Below are 20,758 nucleotides of genomic sequence, written 5' to 3'. Positions count from 1 at the left end.
ATTATGGTTTTCAATATCTTTCATTTGCTTGGCATTTTCTATTGAAAATTTAGCAGGTGACCACTGGGTCACTGTATTATGCGGTCAAGACTTGAGCACTTTCTTTGTAGGAGTACAAGTTATCTGAACTTGGCTTCCTCTATTTTTTTTACAAGGTTACATTGTTCAGTTGTCTTACAGAATACACAAAAGTTAGTAATTTTATTTATATTTAGTTTCTTTTGTCTTTATTAGCATATTTGGTGTTGGAGTAATCCAAAAGTAATTGAAAGTAATCAAGTTACATTACTTTAATATCATGGTACTTGGATTACGTAACTGACTACATTTTTCAACAGGTAACTAGTAACTGTATTGGAATACATTTTTAAAGTAACCCTCCCAACCCTGGTGTCAGACGTGCTGATGTTTAATTCAGCTAGTTAACCACCCCCTGATCGCTTCTTTCAGGCAGCCTAAATGTTCAGATGACAAATAATGTGTTCCAGTCAACTCAACATGGAATAGAATCTCCATGGAAAGTTTTCAATGTCTTGTGGCATCTATGACTGTTTAGAGAGTGAAGGGTGGGGCAACCAGGGGTGAGGATGAGGTTTTTGTTGAAGCACTAAGTGAGTGCCCTTCCCAGGGGAGCCTTAGGGACATTTACCTGGTTTCCAGAGCCTGGAGCTTTATTTCAAGTATTACAAAATGGTAACGGCATTAGCTGGAATTCATCATTTATGGCACCTAATTACTGAACCCACTTGCTCGAGTGCTTGACATTAGAGTTTTGGCTCATGGTAGCTTCCCTGCCAACTCAGTTCCATGTACCAATGTCCCCAGAGATGTGGTGTATTCCTACAAATGTAGGGATTTCACAGAGACCAATGGTAAAAAGGTTGTGCACATACAGTGAACATGCAAACAGCCCCTGACTACATATGAGCTACAGCATGTTTAATTCATTAAGGAGGCTTTCAGTCTGTCTGACCTTCATCACAGAGAACAGTCTCCATGACAGCTTAAGGTCAACCAACACAGATCTAAGAGCAGCAAATCTCTGCTGCTCTTTTCAGAGGACACACCAAATGAGCCACTGTGATTGGTAGATTCATGCACAGAACAGGCTGGGCAGCAAAAATCAAGACAGAAAATACAAATATTGTTGTTTTTTTTTGTTTTTTTTAAATGCTGTATTTTTCCACCTCCACATAACCATCAAAAAGACATGTTTAGAGTTTAGAATGTTTTATTATAGTTTATTGTGTAGCATTTTAAATTTTTCATTTTTTTCAAAGAACAAACAGCAAATAATGTTGAGGGGGAGAGGGGGGAAGAGAAGGGAAGAGCAAGACAGGAGGGCCACATAGATAAGATAGATAGATAGATCAATCCAGAGATAGATAGATAGACAGATAGATGCGTCAGGTTTGGCTTGATCCTCCCCCTGTAATCCCCCTGAGTCCACACACACATACACACACACACACACACACACACACACACACACACACACACACACACACACACACACAGCTTTACAAAGAATAGCCATCATCAGAATAGGATTAATTACTGCTGTATACGTTTAGGAATAAAAAAAATCTAAGAGAAAGAAAAAAGAAGAAGAGAAAAAAAAAAACCACAGTCAAGAAAAAGTAATTCACACACACTGCTGTGAAATCCAAAAAAACTCCCTATAGTTATACAGTTGGCCTGGAGAGAAACAGCTAGGATAGACAAGAGTGGAATATATGTATGCATCATCTACATATGCATGCATATACTGTATGCAGGCTTGGTGTGTGTACACATAGAGGGGACAGAAAGCGCAGGTCAGATTATCAATAAATGCCACAATTCATTTACAACATTGGAATTAGGCCCATTCTCAAGATACTACAGCACATCCATAGTGCGTATCAATGTACGTGCAGCTGGCTACTTAGTGGTTGAATGCCCATCTGAAGATAAAGGGTCAATTTAATTCCTTTTAGCAGCTGTCCTGTCGGTTGCGGGTGGAGTTAAGGCAGACAGCTGATCTCAGGCCTGATTGTAGGCGTTTAAGATGATATTTGTCCCTCTTATTTTTTTGGGACAAAACAGAAATAAGTAACAGTTTGGCATTAAATTAGGTACAGTGTTAATGTTGCTAACACAGTCAGAGAAAGAGAGAAGAAGGGGGGGATGAGAGGGAGGGATGAACCAGAAGTAACTGAAGTAGTAAAATATCATAATAGTAAAATGGTGCCTATTACATAGTTGATCTTGAAGCTAAACACATTGCAGCAGTCACCGATCAAGCTCTACACAGCATACATGATGTATGTGCTAATTCATGGTAAAAATATTAACTTGCTTAAACAGGAGCCGCCTTGACATATGTAGTTAGAGTCTAATCTCCACCAGTGGCTTTTAATGCCTCTGCCCATGTTAACACCGTTTCATCATTTATATTTTCCATTTAAAAGAAAGGGAACCTGCAACCCATATTTGAACAGGGCAGCTCAATACTTTTGAAATTAAACGGTAAAAAGCTGATTGGAGTTTTTTTTCCAACCCCTGGTGACAAATAACTAGACCACAACAAGATGTCAGGCTTAACCGTAAAGAGCTGAAAAAGCTACAGAAACCCGAAGAGCAATATATACACAGAGATGTGTCCGATAAATATGTTTACCAAAAAAAAAAAAAAAAAAAAAAAAAAAATTTGATTTCCGATCAACTTTCCTTTTATTTTTTACTTCATAATGGCAGCCACTGCTGGCAACATCCCTAAATGTTTCTTTGACTGTCCTGCTTGTCTTTTGTGTCGTTCATGAAAAGGATCTATTTTCACACTCAACAGTTTGGTCTTTTATTCCCTCCCCAGACAATTTAAAACACTTTTGAAGTCACCATCAGTTTGTAGTGTTCATTAAATACAAATCATCTGCGAGTCAACAAAAAGGACAAAAAAAAAACAAAAAAACAAAAAAAAAAACAAAACAAAAAAACAAACAACCAACCAAACAAACATGGAGGACAAAATAACATGATGAAAAAAGGGGGGAGGATGTACAAAATCACATAATCTACACATTGTTTTATGGAAAGAAAATACAGTGACTTGAAAGCCTCCCACATCTTACAAACTGACATACTGGAACACCTATATCATCCCTATACACACAGGCACAGCATGAAAACTGACTGGGCATGTATAAACATATCCTGCTGCCAACTTGCTGTGTAATTTTCTTTAAAAACATGTACAAATGTGTGTGCAGACACAACACAGAACATGGTTTATTCCATACAGTCAGTTGTTAAGAGTGCGTTTAATCTCTACCACAATCTTGACTCTATCTGCTCAACTCACTGTTATTGAAAATATAGATTCGATTTTATTTTTTAATAATTCTGAGGTACTCAATTATCCCAACAACATCCTTGTGAATTAAGATGCATGGATGTTTTAAAATAAAGAGATTAAAACCAGTTTATCTATCAAAAGAAATTGAACTGCAAAACCTTACAATTTGGTCAGCTGATGTGCAGGTGAAGCTGAGTCTATCCTCATTAGACTGCAGGAAGTCAGGGTGATTTATGAGAATGCAGCCTCTAGACTCTTCAGCTGGGGTGAAGAGAGTGAGGAAAGACATGGCTGAAAGACAGAGAGAAAACGACAGAGCGGGAGGGGGGAGGGAAGGGTGAGAGTGTGGAGCAGTCGAGACTGAGAGGTTAACAAACTGTTAGTGAGCCTGGACAGTTCTGTAGAAATGTAAAGGGAGGGGTAGGAGGAGGAGGAGGAAGGGCTGGAATTGAAGGGAGAGGTGTATCTTCGGGGTTCAGCAGCAGCCCCCTCCAGCCTGTTGGCCTCCCTGGCTACCGGTCAATGTGGAGTTGGTGGTAGGGTGCTGGGGTCCAATCTTAATACCATTAGCCTGTGTGGGGACAGATACAGACATAAAGACACTGCTTAAAAAATACACAACACATAACACAACAAAACAAGTCTTTTCTGCAGTATTAGTCAATCACTCTTTAGAAAACTAACAAAAGCAAAACGTTGTGATTAGCAAAGCCATTAGCAAATTTATTTCAACAAGTTAACATTTTTAAACCAACTACTTTTCAATGGAAATATGTGTTTAAAGTATATTGTTTTATATACACAGGATTTTTATCTCTGTAGATTGAATTTTATGTAGCTATATTAGACTAGGGATGCAGCGATTAATCGATTTTACTATTAATCGCACCCTAAAATGTCACAGTTAATTTAATCCTAAAGGCTAAGCTACACCAAGTTTTCTGTTCTCACTCCCAAAAAACAGACACTATGCTGGTACAATATTGTCAGGAGAACAAAGTTACAGCAGAGGTGCAGCTGCTTACAGTGCTGTGCATATCAAGGAGCATAGAAGCTACGCTACATTAGTTAAACAATGGCAGACGGACCAAACAGCGAAGTTTAGTTTCCACCTAAGAAAAAAGTGAAGTCGGCAGTGTGGGAGTATTTCGTATAACAGCAAGAATGACCAGGGAGTCATTCAAAGACAACGGATCACCTGTCGACAAAACCTGCCGTAAAAAGTTGCAGCTAAAGATTCAGACACATCAAGCTTGATGCAGCATTTGCAGGATCACCACCCAGCTTATTTTCAATGCTAGTGTTATTAATGTTCTAACATACATGTTTACAGAGCAGAGGTCACTTTTATTTAATGCCAAAGGGAGAGAGACTTTGTTGATCTTTGTATATAATTTTATTACTGTTTTATTTCTGACAGCAATAAATAATAAATAAATTAAAATCTCTAAAGAATGCTCATGTGATTTTATGCATTAGTGCATTAGTCGTGTTGTGAAATTAATTAATGCAAAATTGTACAATCAAAATCTATAATTGTTGCATCCCTAATATTAGCTATTTCTGCCCATCAAGCTCCACTTAAGACGTGACAAGGAAAAATTTGCAAATTTATTCAAAAATGAAAAACCGAAACAGTAGCCAGTTAGAAGAGAAAGCACGTGACAGCCAGCTTGCAGTTTGCTGAATGCCAAATCCATTAAGAAGAAAGGTATCTGGTGTTCAGAGATAAAAACCAAATTCTTTCTCCCTAACTGTAAAACACTGTCTGGTGCGCATCAAGCACTGGAGGCACATTGTATCCCAGGCTTACATCACATAGGTCAGCATACCTGTGCTAATATATATTAGCAAGTAGCTACAGATAGATCCACAGACTGCTCTCAGCAACTGTGGGCTAATAACTATTATATAATCACTATACAGAGACCTGTATAATGATTACAGCTGCTGTGCTATTTGTTATAAAGGGATCCACAGACTTTGCTAATATCTACTGTATTATTAGCTAATAGCTTATTGATATAAAAAGAATCTGCACATTTGGCTAGATAATTCATTAACAAGTAGCTATACAATTAATCAGCTGCAATAAAAGCTAAAAGCTAACCACTGTGCTTATAACTGCTAGCTAGTAGCTACACAATGATTCACAAACTGTGATAACAGCTAATAGTTACTGTTCTAATAGCTACAAAAAGATTTGCACACTGAGCTAATAGCTGCTATTGAATTAGCAGACTGTGATAAAGTCTACAGATCCTGTTTCTGACTCTTGCTTGAAGTTAGATTTTCTTGATCCTGTGAAAATCCCTATGGATATGTGTTTACACCCAATCCAATGTTTGAGAGGATCTGACAGGAAGAAACTAATCACTGTTCAAATCCCAGTGTTTTAAGTTTGTATAGATGTAACCACTAAGACTTAAAGTTGCAGTTTCTGTATAAGCAGCTCTACAAAAAACTGAAATAAGAGTCAGGTGCCTTTTGGAGATGAGAGATTTTGGTTTATGATTTGTAATAAACATTTCTTAAGTGATAACAAATCTATTACAAAATATTAATCATTAAATAGAATTTAAAGAGAATTAAGTGTGCAAAAGGGCTCAGAATATTTATGAGGTTAGGTCCAAACTAATGGCCCTTTATTTAAAAACAATGACCCCCATGCATGTCACATGACCATTCATGTGCACTACAAGACATGAGGGTGCAAAGAGGCAGTATGTTTACCCTGCAGGTGGTTTCTTAATTACACAAAATATTATGAGGAACAGCAGTGGTGAAAAATACAAGATTTCTTAAATTGTATTGGCGACGTGATGAAACTTCATGTAATGGGAATCATAGCAACGGGGAACAGAGGGGAGATGATTGTTGTCATGTAAAAATGGGCAAGGGGAGACCCAGTTAGAGTCAATGTGGGTATGTTTTGGCTTTTTTTTTCTAAAAATCTCTGTTTCTGCTCTGTCAAATTACAATGGGGAGTTTTTCTTAAGTTTCAGGGCTTTGAAAACTCAAGAGTTGCATGAACAAGTGGAGTAAATGCAACAAGACAGGAAGACAAAGTGTTGAAATTATTCTAAATGGGTGGTACATTTCAACGGATGAAGGAAGTGCTCAAGTGACTGAGAGCAGCTCAACATTCTGCTGGTGTGTTGTGTTTTTAGCTGGCTCTACTATTGGACAGGTAAAACACAGTACCCCATGTCAAATATTCCAAACTACCAACTCACAAGTATCCACTGTCCTTTTACACTTCAGCAATGAATAATGCCTTTCATGTCACTTCCTTCCTGCTGTGCATTAATTTCATAGTTATTCTCATGTAATTTGTTTGATTCTTGTTCCAAATAAATAAACCCAATGAAAATCAAACTAAGAGTTCATATGTCATGCCAAAAAAACATGATTACAATCACTGACTGCAAAACACTAGTCAATGAGGTCGTCATTGCTTTCATGGCGACATAAACACTGAATGGTGCCTGCAGGGGCTTCAATTAGATCGGATCATAGAGGAAACAACAGGTGCTTCTGCGCTGTACAAAGGCAAAGGAAACACCAGCAGCACACAGGCCCACCAAGTGAAAAAAAGAGAAACACACATAAAAGAATAGAGAGAGAGAGGGAGAGAGACTATTCCCTTTCAACTCTTTCTCCCTCACTAAGGCCTTGAACTGGAGTGCTTACTCCCTCTCTGTGTGTACTGAGAAGCTCACCTTCTCTCTTTCATCACCCCCCTCAAAAAAAAAACAAAAACACTCACAAAGCCTCGCTAGCGCTCCGCCCCTACCTCCCCTTCTTCCACTCAGTAGCAGTAGTCCATCTGGGAAACACTGTATGGCTTTAAATCACATTTATTGCGCTAAGAGCATGTGCGTGTCTGGGCATGTGTGTGTGCAAGTTTTTCTCATAGTGGCTGCCAACATTTCTGGTGGGGCTTCCCTTTCCCTCTCCCAGCCAGTCAGCTGATGTGGTTTGGCCGGACTGGCTTGCTCTCACTCCATCTTACTCTGAGAGCATAAACACTGCGCTGGCTAGCTCCAGTCCTGTCTGACTCAACCATTTCTACACACAGTCTGAATCAAGGGCCAAGCAGACTGTCCTCCTCGGTAAAACCTATTAGAGCCTAAAGCCTGTTAGCATGACTATGTTCAATAGTCTCTCCTGTTAGCTGAGCTATATTTTATAGCCTAGCCTGGCAGTTGAATTATGTTTATCAGCCTAAGTTATGAGTTTAGCTATGTTGTCAAAAGCTAGCCTATTAGCTTAGTTTAGCAACACATTTAGCTACATTTCACTAATCTCATCAGTTTGCTTAGCTATGATTTCATATACAAACTTGTCGGGTTAGTTGTTTTCATAACCTAGCGTATTAGCTTAGCTATGTTCTTTTCAACTTGCCTGTTACTTTAGTTCCATTTTCATAGCTTTGTTTGTCAGCTTGTATTAGATTTTTTTTTTTTATTTTTTTTATAGCTGAGCCAGTTCATCTAGGCATGTCTTCATAACTTAGTCTTTTCGCTTAGCATAACTACATTTTCATAGCCTCACCCGTTAGCTTAGCAATGGGGTCATCGCTGGAGTTAGGGTGAGTTTCTCCTCTCTATGCATATCTACAATGTTGCTTAATTTGCCTGTCAAAAGTCAGTAAATTAACTCATTCAATGACACAAACTACTTAATTCACCTATTTCAGTAATGAGAACCATAATAATACTGTCCAATACCACTGGATCTTTATTTGCTGCAATGATGATGTGATTGACATTATCTATTTTGTACTTGTATAGCTGGCTTTCAACATTTGCTTTGAGTCCAAACCCCCTTATATTTGATCAATGTAAAATGCATCAACCCCCAGCTGAAAATCTGAGGGTGAGGTCAGTGGGCTAGAAACACCACCTGCTACTGAATAATTAAAGCAAAAGACAACAAGCTAACCCGCTGCCCCTTAAAAAAAACAAAAAGCAGCTAATAGGATGGAAGGACAGGTTAGTATTTCAACAATCCACAGAAGAATAGCAGTAACAGTGAAATAATATCAAAGGTGGCACATGAGTAAGACATCAGGCCTTGAATTTCGCTGTGGGATCGTGAGAATTGCCTATATTTTATTTGTATCCTGCAAATTAACCCTTAAAGCTAGACTTTTCTGCAAGGAATTAGTGCAATGTTGTGCTATAATCAGAGTTAATGCCAAACCAACTGGCTGGAGCGTTGTTTGAGTCCGGACCGTGTTAGATTTGTTATCGATGGAGCCCAAAAGCAGAGAAGCTAAGGTTAAGCTAAGCAGTGTACTATCGTACAGCACTCTCCTCTCCCAGCTCAGGCTCCTATAAGCTCCCCCCTCCTTTTTTCTCCTACATTAACCTTAGCTTCTCTGCTTTTGGGCTCCATCGATAACAAAACTAACCATGCTAGCCATGCTACTGGAGTGTTAAAATGTACTGCTGCCTGAAATGTAAGCCACTGTGCAAATAAAGAGGAGTCCACACAGGAAAGACTGTTGTCCAATAGTAGCATCTTTTTGTCAATAATATGCTAGGAAGAAAATGATAGAGCGTCATAGCAGCTCTTTGTAAACTGAGAAAATATTCAGATTTGGAAGCATTTCATGGGAATGTCCACTCAAGTTTTCCACGCATATTTTAAGCTCTGGTCATGTTCTGTAGGACTATAAATTCTGAGTTGCAGATATGTGCAAGTGACATGATTTGAAGAAGTTGCTTAATATTGACTCTGTATTGCTGAAATGTTTTTTTCAGTCTGGAAAACACCTGAGTGCATTGAGATGTGTTAGCGTGGTTAACATGCACAATGTGGTTAAAAATTTGAGAATGTGAACCACCTTCACTACAACTGTCAGACAGTCCCAATCATTGAGATTTTATCTGTGAAGCAGTTACAGAGAAAATATTCTCCCCAACTCTATTTAACATTTAACAGTTTAGTATCTTGATATGGAGGTTGTCTGACCAACATTTGCTGACAGGCTTGGTGTCTTGATTGTCTTGCTTTGATGGCTGTTTCTCCATGAAGATAACCATTTGGTTGACTGGATAGTTAACTTACTGACTGGCAGCTTCCAGGCAGATTGGCTGACTGGCTAATGTTTTTGTTTTCTTAACAAATGATTGAGTCCTTGTGGGATGTGTGAAATTTATGAGCTGGCAGATGCTGAGAGAGACAGAAAGAGAGAGGGAGAAGGAAAGGGGAGGGGGGAGTGATATTGCACAGTGTGGAAAATAGAGCAGGTGAGAGGAGGTGTGCAGGGTGTTGTGCTGGCTGGAGTCAAGGCAAGCAGAGGAGCATTTTTCCTCTCTTTTTAGAGGAGAAGAGGAGCGTGGCAAAACACACACAACGCTGGAAAATTACATGGAGGAGAACAAAGGCTGGAATAACAGAAGACTTAAAAGAAAAAAAAAGATGAAGGAATGAAGAGACTTGGGGAGGATCAGTGTGTCTTACCTCATTGTTGATATCGAACACTCCCTCCTGAATCTTCTCATAGATCTCCTTGGCTGTGTTGATGAAAGCCTGAGAAAGACACAGGAAGTGAGATAGACAGAATAAATCAGATATCAAAAGGGGTTTACACAGTAGCAACACATGATCACCTGCAACACACAGTTTTGATATATTAGCGATACATAGGCAGGAACTACTGATGTAATATGATTCACCCCCCAAACGTGATGCAGTTTGATTCAAAACAATTTTATGTAAGTAAAGGAATGATGTAATGCATTGTAAACAAACCCCAGTCCTACTGTTGTATTAACAATCCTGACAGTAAAATAACCTAGCTGTGTTGAGAATTTAAAAACTAAAAAATTACTCAAATGATCAGAAATGTATAAATTGTATTTGATTTGTCGAGCTGTCCCTCTCTCTTTAAAATTTTGCAATATATCCATTCATTTTCTGGCTCTATTAGATAAGGACAACTTGAAGAGAGAGTGGGGAATGACAAGTGGTAAATGACACTGGCGGGAACCCAACCAGTGTCGCTCATGAGGGCCATGTAGCCTCCTCTTTACACCACCAGTGACCCATACTGTCAAACATTTCATTTAAAGTTAACTTGTGTGTGTATTTGCTCTAATGCTGCCATCCTCACCACATAAAACTGGTGTGACACATCCCTCAAAATATGCTTCCTAAAATAATCTAACAAAGGATGGATAGGCTGAAATATTAAATTATTGAGTGGGTAATATTGATTTTAATTACATCTACTCACGATTGGTCTACCAATACATGCACATCACATATCTGTCTACTGATAAGAATCAGTCTTGCCATTCCTGCTATAAACACACACAGCTTTTAGACTGCAAGTGTGGCTCAAATATGGGAGAATAAAAAGAATTATGGCCCCTGAGCATCTGGCGTATGACTGTGGTATGCATGTGTCTCTTAATGTTTGTGTCTCAACGGTCTTACTGAAGAGCAACTGGGGTGAGTGCGCACATGCTCTCACACACACACACGCGCCGAAAGAGATACAATGAAGCAGCAATTTCACCTTTCTCTACACACATATTTTTAGATCATAAATAATGTGTGATCCTTAAGTGGAATCCGACAGAAATGAAAATATGTTCTGAACTCCTCTCTGACATCCTCTTGGAAATAGCCATTTGTTGAAAGGAGGAGTAGCTGTCCTATTTCCTCATTTCAACACCCATTCCTTCTCTGTTCACAACTACCAATGGTCATTTTCATTTGTCTCTTGAAGAGAGAGAGAGAAAATCAAAGGGGAAATGTATGGAGAAATGGAAATAAAAACAAAAAGAAAGAGAAGAGCAGTCGCCAAGGATAAGGTCTATAGGAAATAGGGATAGAAGAAGGGATGAGAAGATGAGGATGACACTAAAAATCGCTCTCTCAGAAGGCTATCCCAGCGGCTCTCATGTCCACCCACAGACCCTCATGATAAAGCCAGCACAGCCATTGGCTGCTGGTGGTAGGGTGGGGGGTTATGAATATGTATGAACTATAAGTGGTTGATATACTGCTGGAGAAAAGGAGATGATGGATAAGAGGGAGGGGGAGGAGGAGGAGGAGTGGAGGAAGCAGCTGAGCGAGAGAGGGAGACAGAAATGAATGAAAGAGGGTAGGAAGACATGTTGGTTAAGGAGCGGTAGGGAAAAATGGATGGAGAACGGTAGGGGGGAGATGACAGAGGATAGGAGGGAGGTAAAACGCAAATGATGGACGTCGAGGGATAAGGAGGGATGGAGTGAAGAGAGATGAGGGGGTGGAGAGGAGCAGTATCAGGAGGATTCAGAGGACACTAATGAGACAAATTAATCATACCACGCACGCACGCAAGCACACACACACACCCCCCTCCCCCCTCATCTTAACCCCAGAGCACCTAAGAGCTCTACTGAACAGTGGTGTGGGGGGCTGATTTTTCATGATATAGGCCAAGCAAGCGGTTAGAGGAAAGGGGGGGGGGCGAGTGTAAAGAAACACACAGGTACGAATGTACACTGTGGTGTCCTTGGTTAGCATGCTGTGCTGTGTAGGATGGGATTATTTATGTGACTGGGTAAGTGAGGAAGGGTTCCCCAAGGACAACAGCATGCATTCATTACACACAACAACAACAGGGGTGTGTCTCTGCAAGAGGTAGAGCAGTTGGCTCCCTTTGCCAAGTGTGGCTCATGATGCTGATGTTAAATTGGCTAGGCCAGATGCAATTCTACAGGTAAACTGTCAACAGGAGGTTTGCTAACAGTGACATGTGCGTTTGTTCAGAGGAGCCATCAGATTTCATACAGCGTAGAACATTACAGCAGGTTTCTTTGATATGGTGTTTGTCACCTGATGTCCAATGACTCTTAATACACATACATACATTAAGGAATATTCATCAGTTTTCAGATTTTGACTGAAAAAGCTATTGTAAATACGCTGATGTGTCTATTTCAGTATGTGTGACTTTGTTTTTAGATCACAGAGTTTGAATGATAACCTCTGTGTAGATCATGAGAAATATGGAGCACCAGCAGACGGGTAGAACTGCAGTTATTCTCAATATATTAAAAATCATAATTTGGCAAACACAATATCCAAATCACATTAGCTTCAGTTTTTGTGTGACTAAATGCATGTTGTGTACACATGTTGTAGAGCTACAGAGACGGCCATATGTAGACCAAACAAACATCACATCATTATCATTGAATTTTTTTTTTCACTGAAAATAAAATGTTGAACCTTCCAAAGATATTTGGGGGAAACCAAATTCACTTCTTTTAAGGTGTGGGGGTTTTACACTGTTTTACACACACACAAAAAAAAAAACAAAACATTGATGACTCAGCATTTCTGCACATACATGAGAATAATGCTCTCAGATTGGTTGGCCTCAAGTTTAACCCATGCACTGTGAACACAAAAGTTCCAGGTTCAGTTTGGCCATTGTATTTCAACCCTGTGGTGAATACACTAAAGCACACCATCACACTGAATGCACCCCCTAACCCTATTTATGCTTCCATTGTACGACTGAAATAAATAAATAACTTCAGATTCAGATCACAACAGGCATCACTGATATTTGTGAAAAAGCAGATCATGTGTGTCATGTTCTGGTGTTTCCCTTCTTACAAGACAAGACATATGTGCAGAAGCTATTCAGTGGTGCCCTGCGAAGGGTAGATTATACTTTAGATAGATTTTCATAGCAGTTGACATTTTTAAACTGTAGCCTGATTACAATCATAAAGTTTGACATGATTGTGGCCATGAATAAATCTGTGTGCTTGTTATTACCTCTTCAACATTGGAGGCAGTCTTGGCTGAGGTCTCCATAAATATGAGGCCATGTTCCCTGGCAAATGCTTCACCTTCTTCTTTCTTCACCTCTCTCCTTGACTCCAGGTCACTAAAAACACACATTTGTAGAAGAATGTAACTCAAGACAGGATCACTGAAATTCTTTTGTCCCAATGATCAGTTTTCTCTAATGTATTATAGCCTGATCCCAGCAATACTTTGATGACATTTCACAGAAACATCAGGTCAAGATAACTTGGGGGCCAATATCCAATGCAAAATCTATGTTGGTGCTTATACTGATCAGCTGTAGTACTGTAATCACTGAAAGGTGAAGTGTTGGTTTGGAGTACAGGGCTGTGTAGCTGTAGACCAGTCAAGGTTTCCATGCTGACTCTGTCCACCATCAAAAGCTCCTATGTTGGACACAAGAGCATTACAACTGGACCATGGAGAAATGGAAGAAGGAGAGCTGGTGTGGTGGAACAAGTTTTCTGTTGATCATGTGGATGGCCTGTTTTTTTCATTGGAAAAGACATGGCACCTATGATTTCAATCCAAACCAACATCTGCGGATCTGCTGCACTAACAACGGATCCAAGGAGGGTCCAACTCAACTTCCAGAACCAAGAGAGTCTGCTCCTAACCTCTTCGTCAGATACCACGGCTTACTTTCAAAGGGCTAGAGGAATCCAGGCCACATCAGGTCTGAGCTGTTTTGGTTTGAAAGGAGAACCTACAGAATATTAGGCATATGGTGATAATGTTATGGCTACTTTGTGATTTACTAAGTAAACTTACTGAGTTTAATGCAGAACTTGAAGCTTTTCACTTTTCACTAACCCTAACCCTAACACTTCCAATTTCATTTTAAATGAATACAAATGATTGCTCAAAAACCCAAATTCAACAACCCATAATGGCAAAGTAAAAAGTCGTTTTTAGATGTTTGAAAATTTCTAGATCTTTCATTCAAAGAAGTATTCAGCCCCTTCACTGGGACTCCCTAAATGAGGGGCTTCCTGTGCTTCCTGCTTTAATTGCCCTTTACCTTTTTCACCATCACTGAATTCAGCTGAAAGTCATGTAAATTGATTCATTCATTCAAGTAAGGTTTTTGTTCATGTTCACCACTGTAAGACAATTAACTGCAGCAAAATTAAAAATCAAAGTGGAATGAGGTTTTAACCAATCAAAGAGGGGTTTCCCATCTTCTACATTACGTAAAATAACACACTATGTTTTTCCCCCAAATTCTCCACTGAAACCACCATGTTTGAACGTCTGGGGCCTAAAACACCCTGGCTGAGCGGCGTGTGTACAGCAGCTGTGGAATGGTTGGTTTTCATTTCTGCAGAGTGACTAGAGCCTGTGTGAAATGTACGTCTCACACCTCATCTTGCCCTCTTCCTATGCATGATACACAATTCCTAGCATGACAGCAAATGTCAACTGTAGTTTTAGTGCCTAGGCTGAATTGAATCTGATCAAAAAGACATTAAATAATTATAGAGACTGGATTTTTGTTCTTTACATTTTTGCCACTGCATGGGGAAACAGTGAAGTCACATGGCCTATTTGGTCATAGCAGAATGTATGGGGGGTAGGTTATAGTTACATCATAATGTTTACTGGTTTCTCTCCTTCACTCTGAATAGAAACAAGATATTTATTGACAGCCCTTTGATGATACTACCATGAGTATAAAAAGACAAAACAATGATTGCTACAGATGTAAAAATCCGTAAAAACAAGTGAATTAAACTGACTGCACAAAAGCTAAACTAAAGACTATGGACTATGGTCTTTGGTTTGTAGTACATTTAATTGTTGTTCATGTTAAAAAAAAAAAAAAAAAAAAATCACTGTCATAATATATATTCATATTTTTTAACAATAATATTTTAAAACCCAAATAATATCATTCCAGTTGAGTGTTCAAACTCCTTATCAAAAAAAAAAATAAAATCTGTGACCACACTAACACACTTCAACACACACGACCATTCACTTACACTTACACAAACAGGAACAGCAAAGGCAGTTAAGGAGGTATGACTGTAGAGCTCAGGTCATTGCTTCCTAAAGGGCCTTACCTCTTGTTGCCAATGAGCATGATGACCATATTTGAGTTGGAATGTTGGCGAGCATCCTCTAACCAAGTCGTCAAGTGGTTGAAGGTGTCCCTTCTGTTCAAACAAGCAGATTTTGATTTCAGTTTTACAGCACTTTGATAACAAACAGCACACAAAAAGCAGTCATCTGTACATGCAGGCATTATGAAAGGTGAGAAGTGTCTGTACATATACTAGTTTAAGTCCCACTTGTATAAATGGTTGTTTGTGTGTCATTTACCAGGCACATGCACATATTCCTAACATGCCTGTGTGCACATCCTGTGACTGCATGGACACATGCCATTATTAGACAGGGTAGTGTAGTGAGACAGAGCGAGAGGGAATGACATGTAGCAAAGAGTCTGGCAGGCTGGCTGGCTGGCTGGCTGGGAGTCAAACTGGAAAATCATCTGCTCAGAGCATATGCGTCCATATGCTATACACCCTAACCACTTGGATGTCAGATCAACCCCAAAACCAGCTGCTTATGTAAATGTGGAGGCTGCTCACTTAAAAAAAAAAGTTGAGGTTACACTGTATTTTGGGATGACCAAGTGTATTCCTGTAAAAAAAATGGAAAGTGTTTATCTTGTTGACTTGCTTGCTTGTGTTAGATAATTTCAAGAACTAAAGAAAAGCAATTATACAATCAGACGGTAATGGCAGAAAAAGCTTAGTGTGAGACTGCATAATTCACACACACACACACACACACACACACACACACACACACACACTAAATATTTATTTACAATATCCTTTCTGATGTGTTTAAAGTGAAAACAATTTCCTGTTCCTGCAAAAAAGTTTGAAGGTGTGATTCTACAGTTCAAATCAATTTATAAGTGAAGGTTAACACACTCTTCACAGTTGTACCTGTTGGGTCACGTTGAATTTCATGTCTTTTCATGTCTTTTCATGTGTCCTACATCCATAGCAATGGATGAACACAAACTTCAATTGCATCTATTGACCCCCTTCTCTGGTCTGTCAAGATTCTGAAGATTTCAAAAACATTATGCAGCACCTGCGACTTCTGTGACATTATAATACCACACAGCCAACATACAGGAACTGCAGAGGCCAGAAAATGTAAGGTTGGCACCAGAGGTATTTTACTCTTTTCATACTTAGGGATGCAATAATTCTAGATTTTGATTGTACGATTATTATGCATTAACTAATTTCACAACACGACTAATGCACTAACGCATAAAATCACGAGCATTCTTTAGAGATTTTAATTTATTTATTTATTGCTGTCAGAAATAAAACTGTAATAAAATAATAAACAAAGATAAACAAAAAGTCTATCACTGCCTTTGGCATTAAATTAAAGTGACCTCTGCTCTGTAAACATGTATGTTAGAACATTAATAACACTAGCATTGAAAATAAGCTGGGTGGTGATCCTGCAAATGCTGCATCAAGCTTGATGTGTCTGAATCTTTAGCTGCAACTTTTTACGGCAGGTTTTGTCGACAGGTGATCCGTTGTCTTTGAATGACTCCCTGGTCATTCTTGCTGTTATACGAAATACTCCCACACTGCTGACTTCACTTTTTTCTTAGGTGGAAACTAAACTTCGCTGTTTGGTCCGTCTGCCATTGTTTAACTATAATGTAGCATAGCTTTCATGCTCCTTGATATGCACAGCACTGTAAGCAGCTGCACCTCTGCTGTAACTTTGTTCTCCTGACAATATTGTACCAGCATAGTGTCTGTTTTTTGGGAGTGAGAACAGAAAACTTGGTGCAGCTGAGCCTTTAGGATTAAATTAACTGTGACATTTTAGGGTGCGATTAATAGTAAAATCTCAAAACTCATCTCCTCTTTATTTGCTAACACACTCTTGGTCATTAAACACATTTCAAAATGTGAAAATGTAAATGTAAAATTGGCAACAAAATGTGAACACAACCCCAACACAGCTTTTACACAACAACTCAAATAGAACATGTTTTAATGACGTGATCAGACCAATTGGGCAGGATAAAAGTCAGTTCAGAGTGCACAGGTAGCACATGTGCTTCCATCTACAATGGACAGAAATATACAGAGAGGCAGAGGAGGAAGAGTTCACGTGAAAGGTGGTGGAGGAGGAAGGGGACAAAGAAGAGGCTGAGGAAGAACAAGAACAATAATTTTTGAAGAAATTAGGGAAACTATAGTACACCATGTTCTTGCTCATGGAATGACAATGAGAGAAGCAGGACAAAGAGGCCAACCCAATTTGAGCAGGTTCTCTGTGACCAGCATCATCAGGACATTCAGAGAAGAGAACAGGTAATTGTTTATTGTTGTACAGCATTTGATATACAGAACACTATACTGTGAGTACCGTAATGTTCATTACAAAACTGTTTTTACTGGCTGTTTGTTTGTAAGAGCATTTTCCCCTTTGTAGAACTGAAAGATGACCAAATGAGGGTGAAAGGACTGCTCTTTTCTCCTAACAACAAGAATCAGTCATTGTTAACATGGTCTTCGAGGTAATGCATATGACTGTGAATCCAACATTTGATGGAATCAACAGTGTGTCTCTGTCAACTATTGACCATGTCCTCCCATGCAACAGAAGTGTACAGAGTACCCTTTGAGCACAACTCTGAAAGAGTCAAAAGATCTAAGATATCAGTGTGTGTAGGTAAGTGTAACCTACACACACTTTCAGCAATGATGCTTCCAGTGCAATTCTATGCTCATGGGGCAACTGTTACTGTAGGCTAGTAGTGGCAGTTGCTCCTTTTACAGTACTGTAAACTATACTGTAATGTATGTAAATCTGGAGTGCATACTGTCAATACGCTATTGCAGAGGTATGTCTTGCTGTATCACTTACTGTAGTCGACTACTTTCTATCTATTTTTACAGAGTGTTTGAACTGGATTCCATGGAAAGGCCACATGGACACATTTTCATAGACAAAGCAGGGTTCAATCAGGCAAAAGGAGGAAGAGGGGCATGAACATAAATGGTCAACATGCCACTGTGGAATTCCGTGCCCACTTAGTGCAGCCATAAGTAACTAGGGAGGTTCTCCACAGTCATGCAAACCTGGGGCCATATAACACTGTACATCTCCTTACATTTCTGGGTGGTGTACAGGATATGACTGCTTGTGAGCAGCTGGATCAGCAAGCAGTGCTGTGCAGTTCTCTGACAAATGCTTGCTGTGTGTATGATCTGAACATATTGTTTGGTGTTGAGCACAAGATAACTGGTTTTGAGGTGACAATTTGATTGTGATAGAAAAGTCTGGGGTTTTGTAAATGTAGTTTGAATTTTTGGATTTGTGTTTAAGGTTTTGAGAAAATGGATGGAGGTTTAAAGAAATGTGTTTTAGCAATTGGGAAAAACTCTAATCAGCTTTTATCAGCAGTTTTACCCACATTTAAAAAGACCTGTGTATACCAGCTAATCTTGGCAGATGTGGAATAAATGTTCCTGGGCACAGTTATAGGCTACAGATGGCCTGTCTGATTGGCTAATACCTTGTGATGTCATAGACTAGCAGTGCTCCTGCAGCTCCTCTGTAGTAAGACCTTGTGATGGACCTGAATGACTCCTGGCCAGCCTGCAGAAACATAAATAGAAGTGATAAATTAAAGCAACAACCTGCAGAGGGCGTAGTATTAAAATGGTACTCAAAAATTGAGGTTAAAAAAGTAACCATGTATCAGTACAGTTGGGAATGGGTGTGATGGACTGATGTTTTATCATACAAATATCAAATAAGGTGATATCTATGTTAACATTTGGTTAACTTTGGTTTTCTGCCCTGACCCTGGCATCCCAAGGCTAATCTCTTAGTCCTGCAGCTCATACTGCCACCTGTCATGGTTCTCTGTGTGCTAAACATGAAGTCTACTCAAATTGTCCTGATTATCTAGCAGAATCCAGCTCCAGGTTTGTAGTCAGCTGGGGACAGAACAGGAAAGATCAGAGCCTGTAACTGGATACAATGAGGGATCTCTTTCTTTCTCCATGTATCTGTCACAATTTTTTTTTTACTCTTGCACATCAGATTAGCTGTAGTGTTTTGCTGTTTAAACCTTTAGCGTCACACATGACAGCATCCAGCTCAGCAGTTCACCTAGCGCATTCATGCCCCTTCATTGCCTTGCCTTCACCATCTTTTGCTTTCATCACTCATCTTTTCATTATTTCATTATAAATCCCTGGACCCACCAACCATTTCTATGACTCCTTTCATTATCTAGAACCCCACCCTTCCTCAACATGCCCATTCATCCTCAGTCTCCGACCGCTGTACTGTAACAATGTTGTCTGTGTTTGAGCCAGACCAGAGTAGAAAACAAAACAGCACTCTCTCCTAGCAGCTGCAGCCTGCACTGCTCTGACCTCATCTGAAAGACCAGACTGCCATTCAGTCAGTGAATCACTCACCAGGCTTCCATTTCGTCACCCAAGAACCCAGTCTGCTGGTGGGTGAAGAGTCAGTCACCTTTACAACTAGTCAGCAACTGAGTCAGACATCAAGTTATTTAGTCAGCTGAAAACTAATTTAAATGGCAGGTTACTCAGACAGTCAGCCAGTGCACCAAAAACCATCCTCTGACAGAACAGTCAGTCAGTCTTTCAGAGGGCAGTCAACCAGACATAATGCTGTAAAAGAATTAATGATAAATAAGGGTGAACAGAAAGATCGCTGTGTCTGTCTGCCATCTGGCATGCATGCAGAAACAAACACACACAGATACACACTATATTAAGTGTACAAAATAAACCTGAATGTCATTTTAACCATCCAGTGTTGAATGTCAGTGAAGTGAATGTGCTAATCTTGCAGGTGAGATAGAAAACCTGCTGTTGTCTCAGTTAGAGGAACAGGACTTGTGTTCCTGTTTGGGCCTGATTCGCTCTGACCGCAATGACAGTAGAGCTGTGGCTCCACCTGCTGATCAAAAAGTTAACTGCAGACCCATCACTCCGTAAAGATTCCCTTTCTCTATTTTCACTACTTTTCCTTGACCGATAGGAAAACCTCATCAAGTCAAAGAGCACAAAGGAGAAATAAGGCCGTACACATCCCTCTCACTTGCTTTATAGCCTGTTTGATGTAAGAGCCAGGACATAAAAAGGCTAGTTACTAGCCAGCTAGTTACTAGTTACTTATTACATGATTTTCAAAAATTAAGATTTATTGACTTGACTGTTCAAAAAAACAAAACAAACAAAAAAACTGTGTTAGCTGTGCTATTGAATATCCTACTGTCTACAGTTGAGATGAAAGTTGGGGGACTAGGGTAGGATGCAGTTGGAACAGGAAGTAGGGTGGTACAGTGATGTAGTGATAAGCATAGCAAGAAAGTTCTCGGTCCAAACCCCAGGCCTGGAGCCTTTCTGTGTGTGTTCTCTCCAGGTTCCTCTGTTTTCTCCCACAGTTCGAAGACATGCAGGTTCATTGGAGACTCTATATTGCCCCCATTTGTAAGTGTGAATGGTTTGTGTATACCGTCCCTGTGAAAGACTGACAATTTGT

The 20,758-nt window shown here is 39.6% G+C and overlaps 1 protein-coding gene across 2 annotated transcripts in view; it reads right to left on the bottom strand.

Annotated features, from left to right (window-relative positions):
- Positions 1 to 1,138: 1,138 nt before the first annotated feature.
- rab2a (RAB2A, member RAS oncogene family) overlaps positions 1,139 to 20,758 on the bottom strand; it is a 30,130-nt gene continuing 10,510 nt past the window's right edge. The window contains exons 3-7 of one of the 2 annotated variants that reach the window (XM_029524356.1): positions 18,747 to 18,829; positions 15,232 to 15,324; positions 13,133 to 13,244; positions 9,812 to 9,880; positions 1,139 to 3,908 (exon numbers count right to left, since the gene is read on the bottom strand). In XM_029524356.1, coding sequence (XP_029380216.1) covers positions 3,813 to 3,908; positions 9,812 to 9,880; positions 13,133 to 13,244; positions 15,232 to 15,324; positions 18,747 to 18,829 — 453 coding nt within the window. In that variant the 3' untranslated portion in view covers positions 1,139 to 3,812. The remainder of the gene's footprint in view (positions 3,909 to 9,811; positions 9,881 to 13,132; positions 13,245 to 15,231; positions 15,325 to 18,746; positions 18,830 to 20,758) is intronic. The other variant, XM_029524355.1, reaches the window with a different exon arrangement.

The sequence above is a fragment of the Echeneis naucrates genome, chromosome 17, assembly GCF_900963305.1.
Source record: "Echeneis naucrates chromosome 17, fEcheNa1.1, whole genome shotgun sequence".
Lineage (NCBI taxonomy): Eukaryota > Metazoa > Chordata > Actinopteri > Carangiformes > Echeneidae > Echeneis > Echeneis naucrates.
Note: the sequence above shows the minus strand (reverse complement) of the source record. Positions and strands in the feature narration are given on the sequence as shown.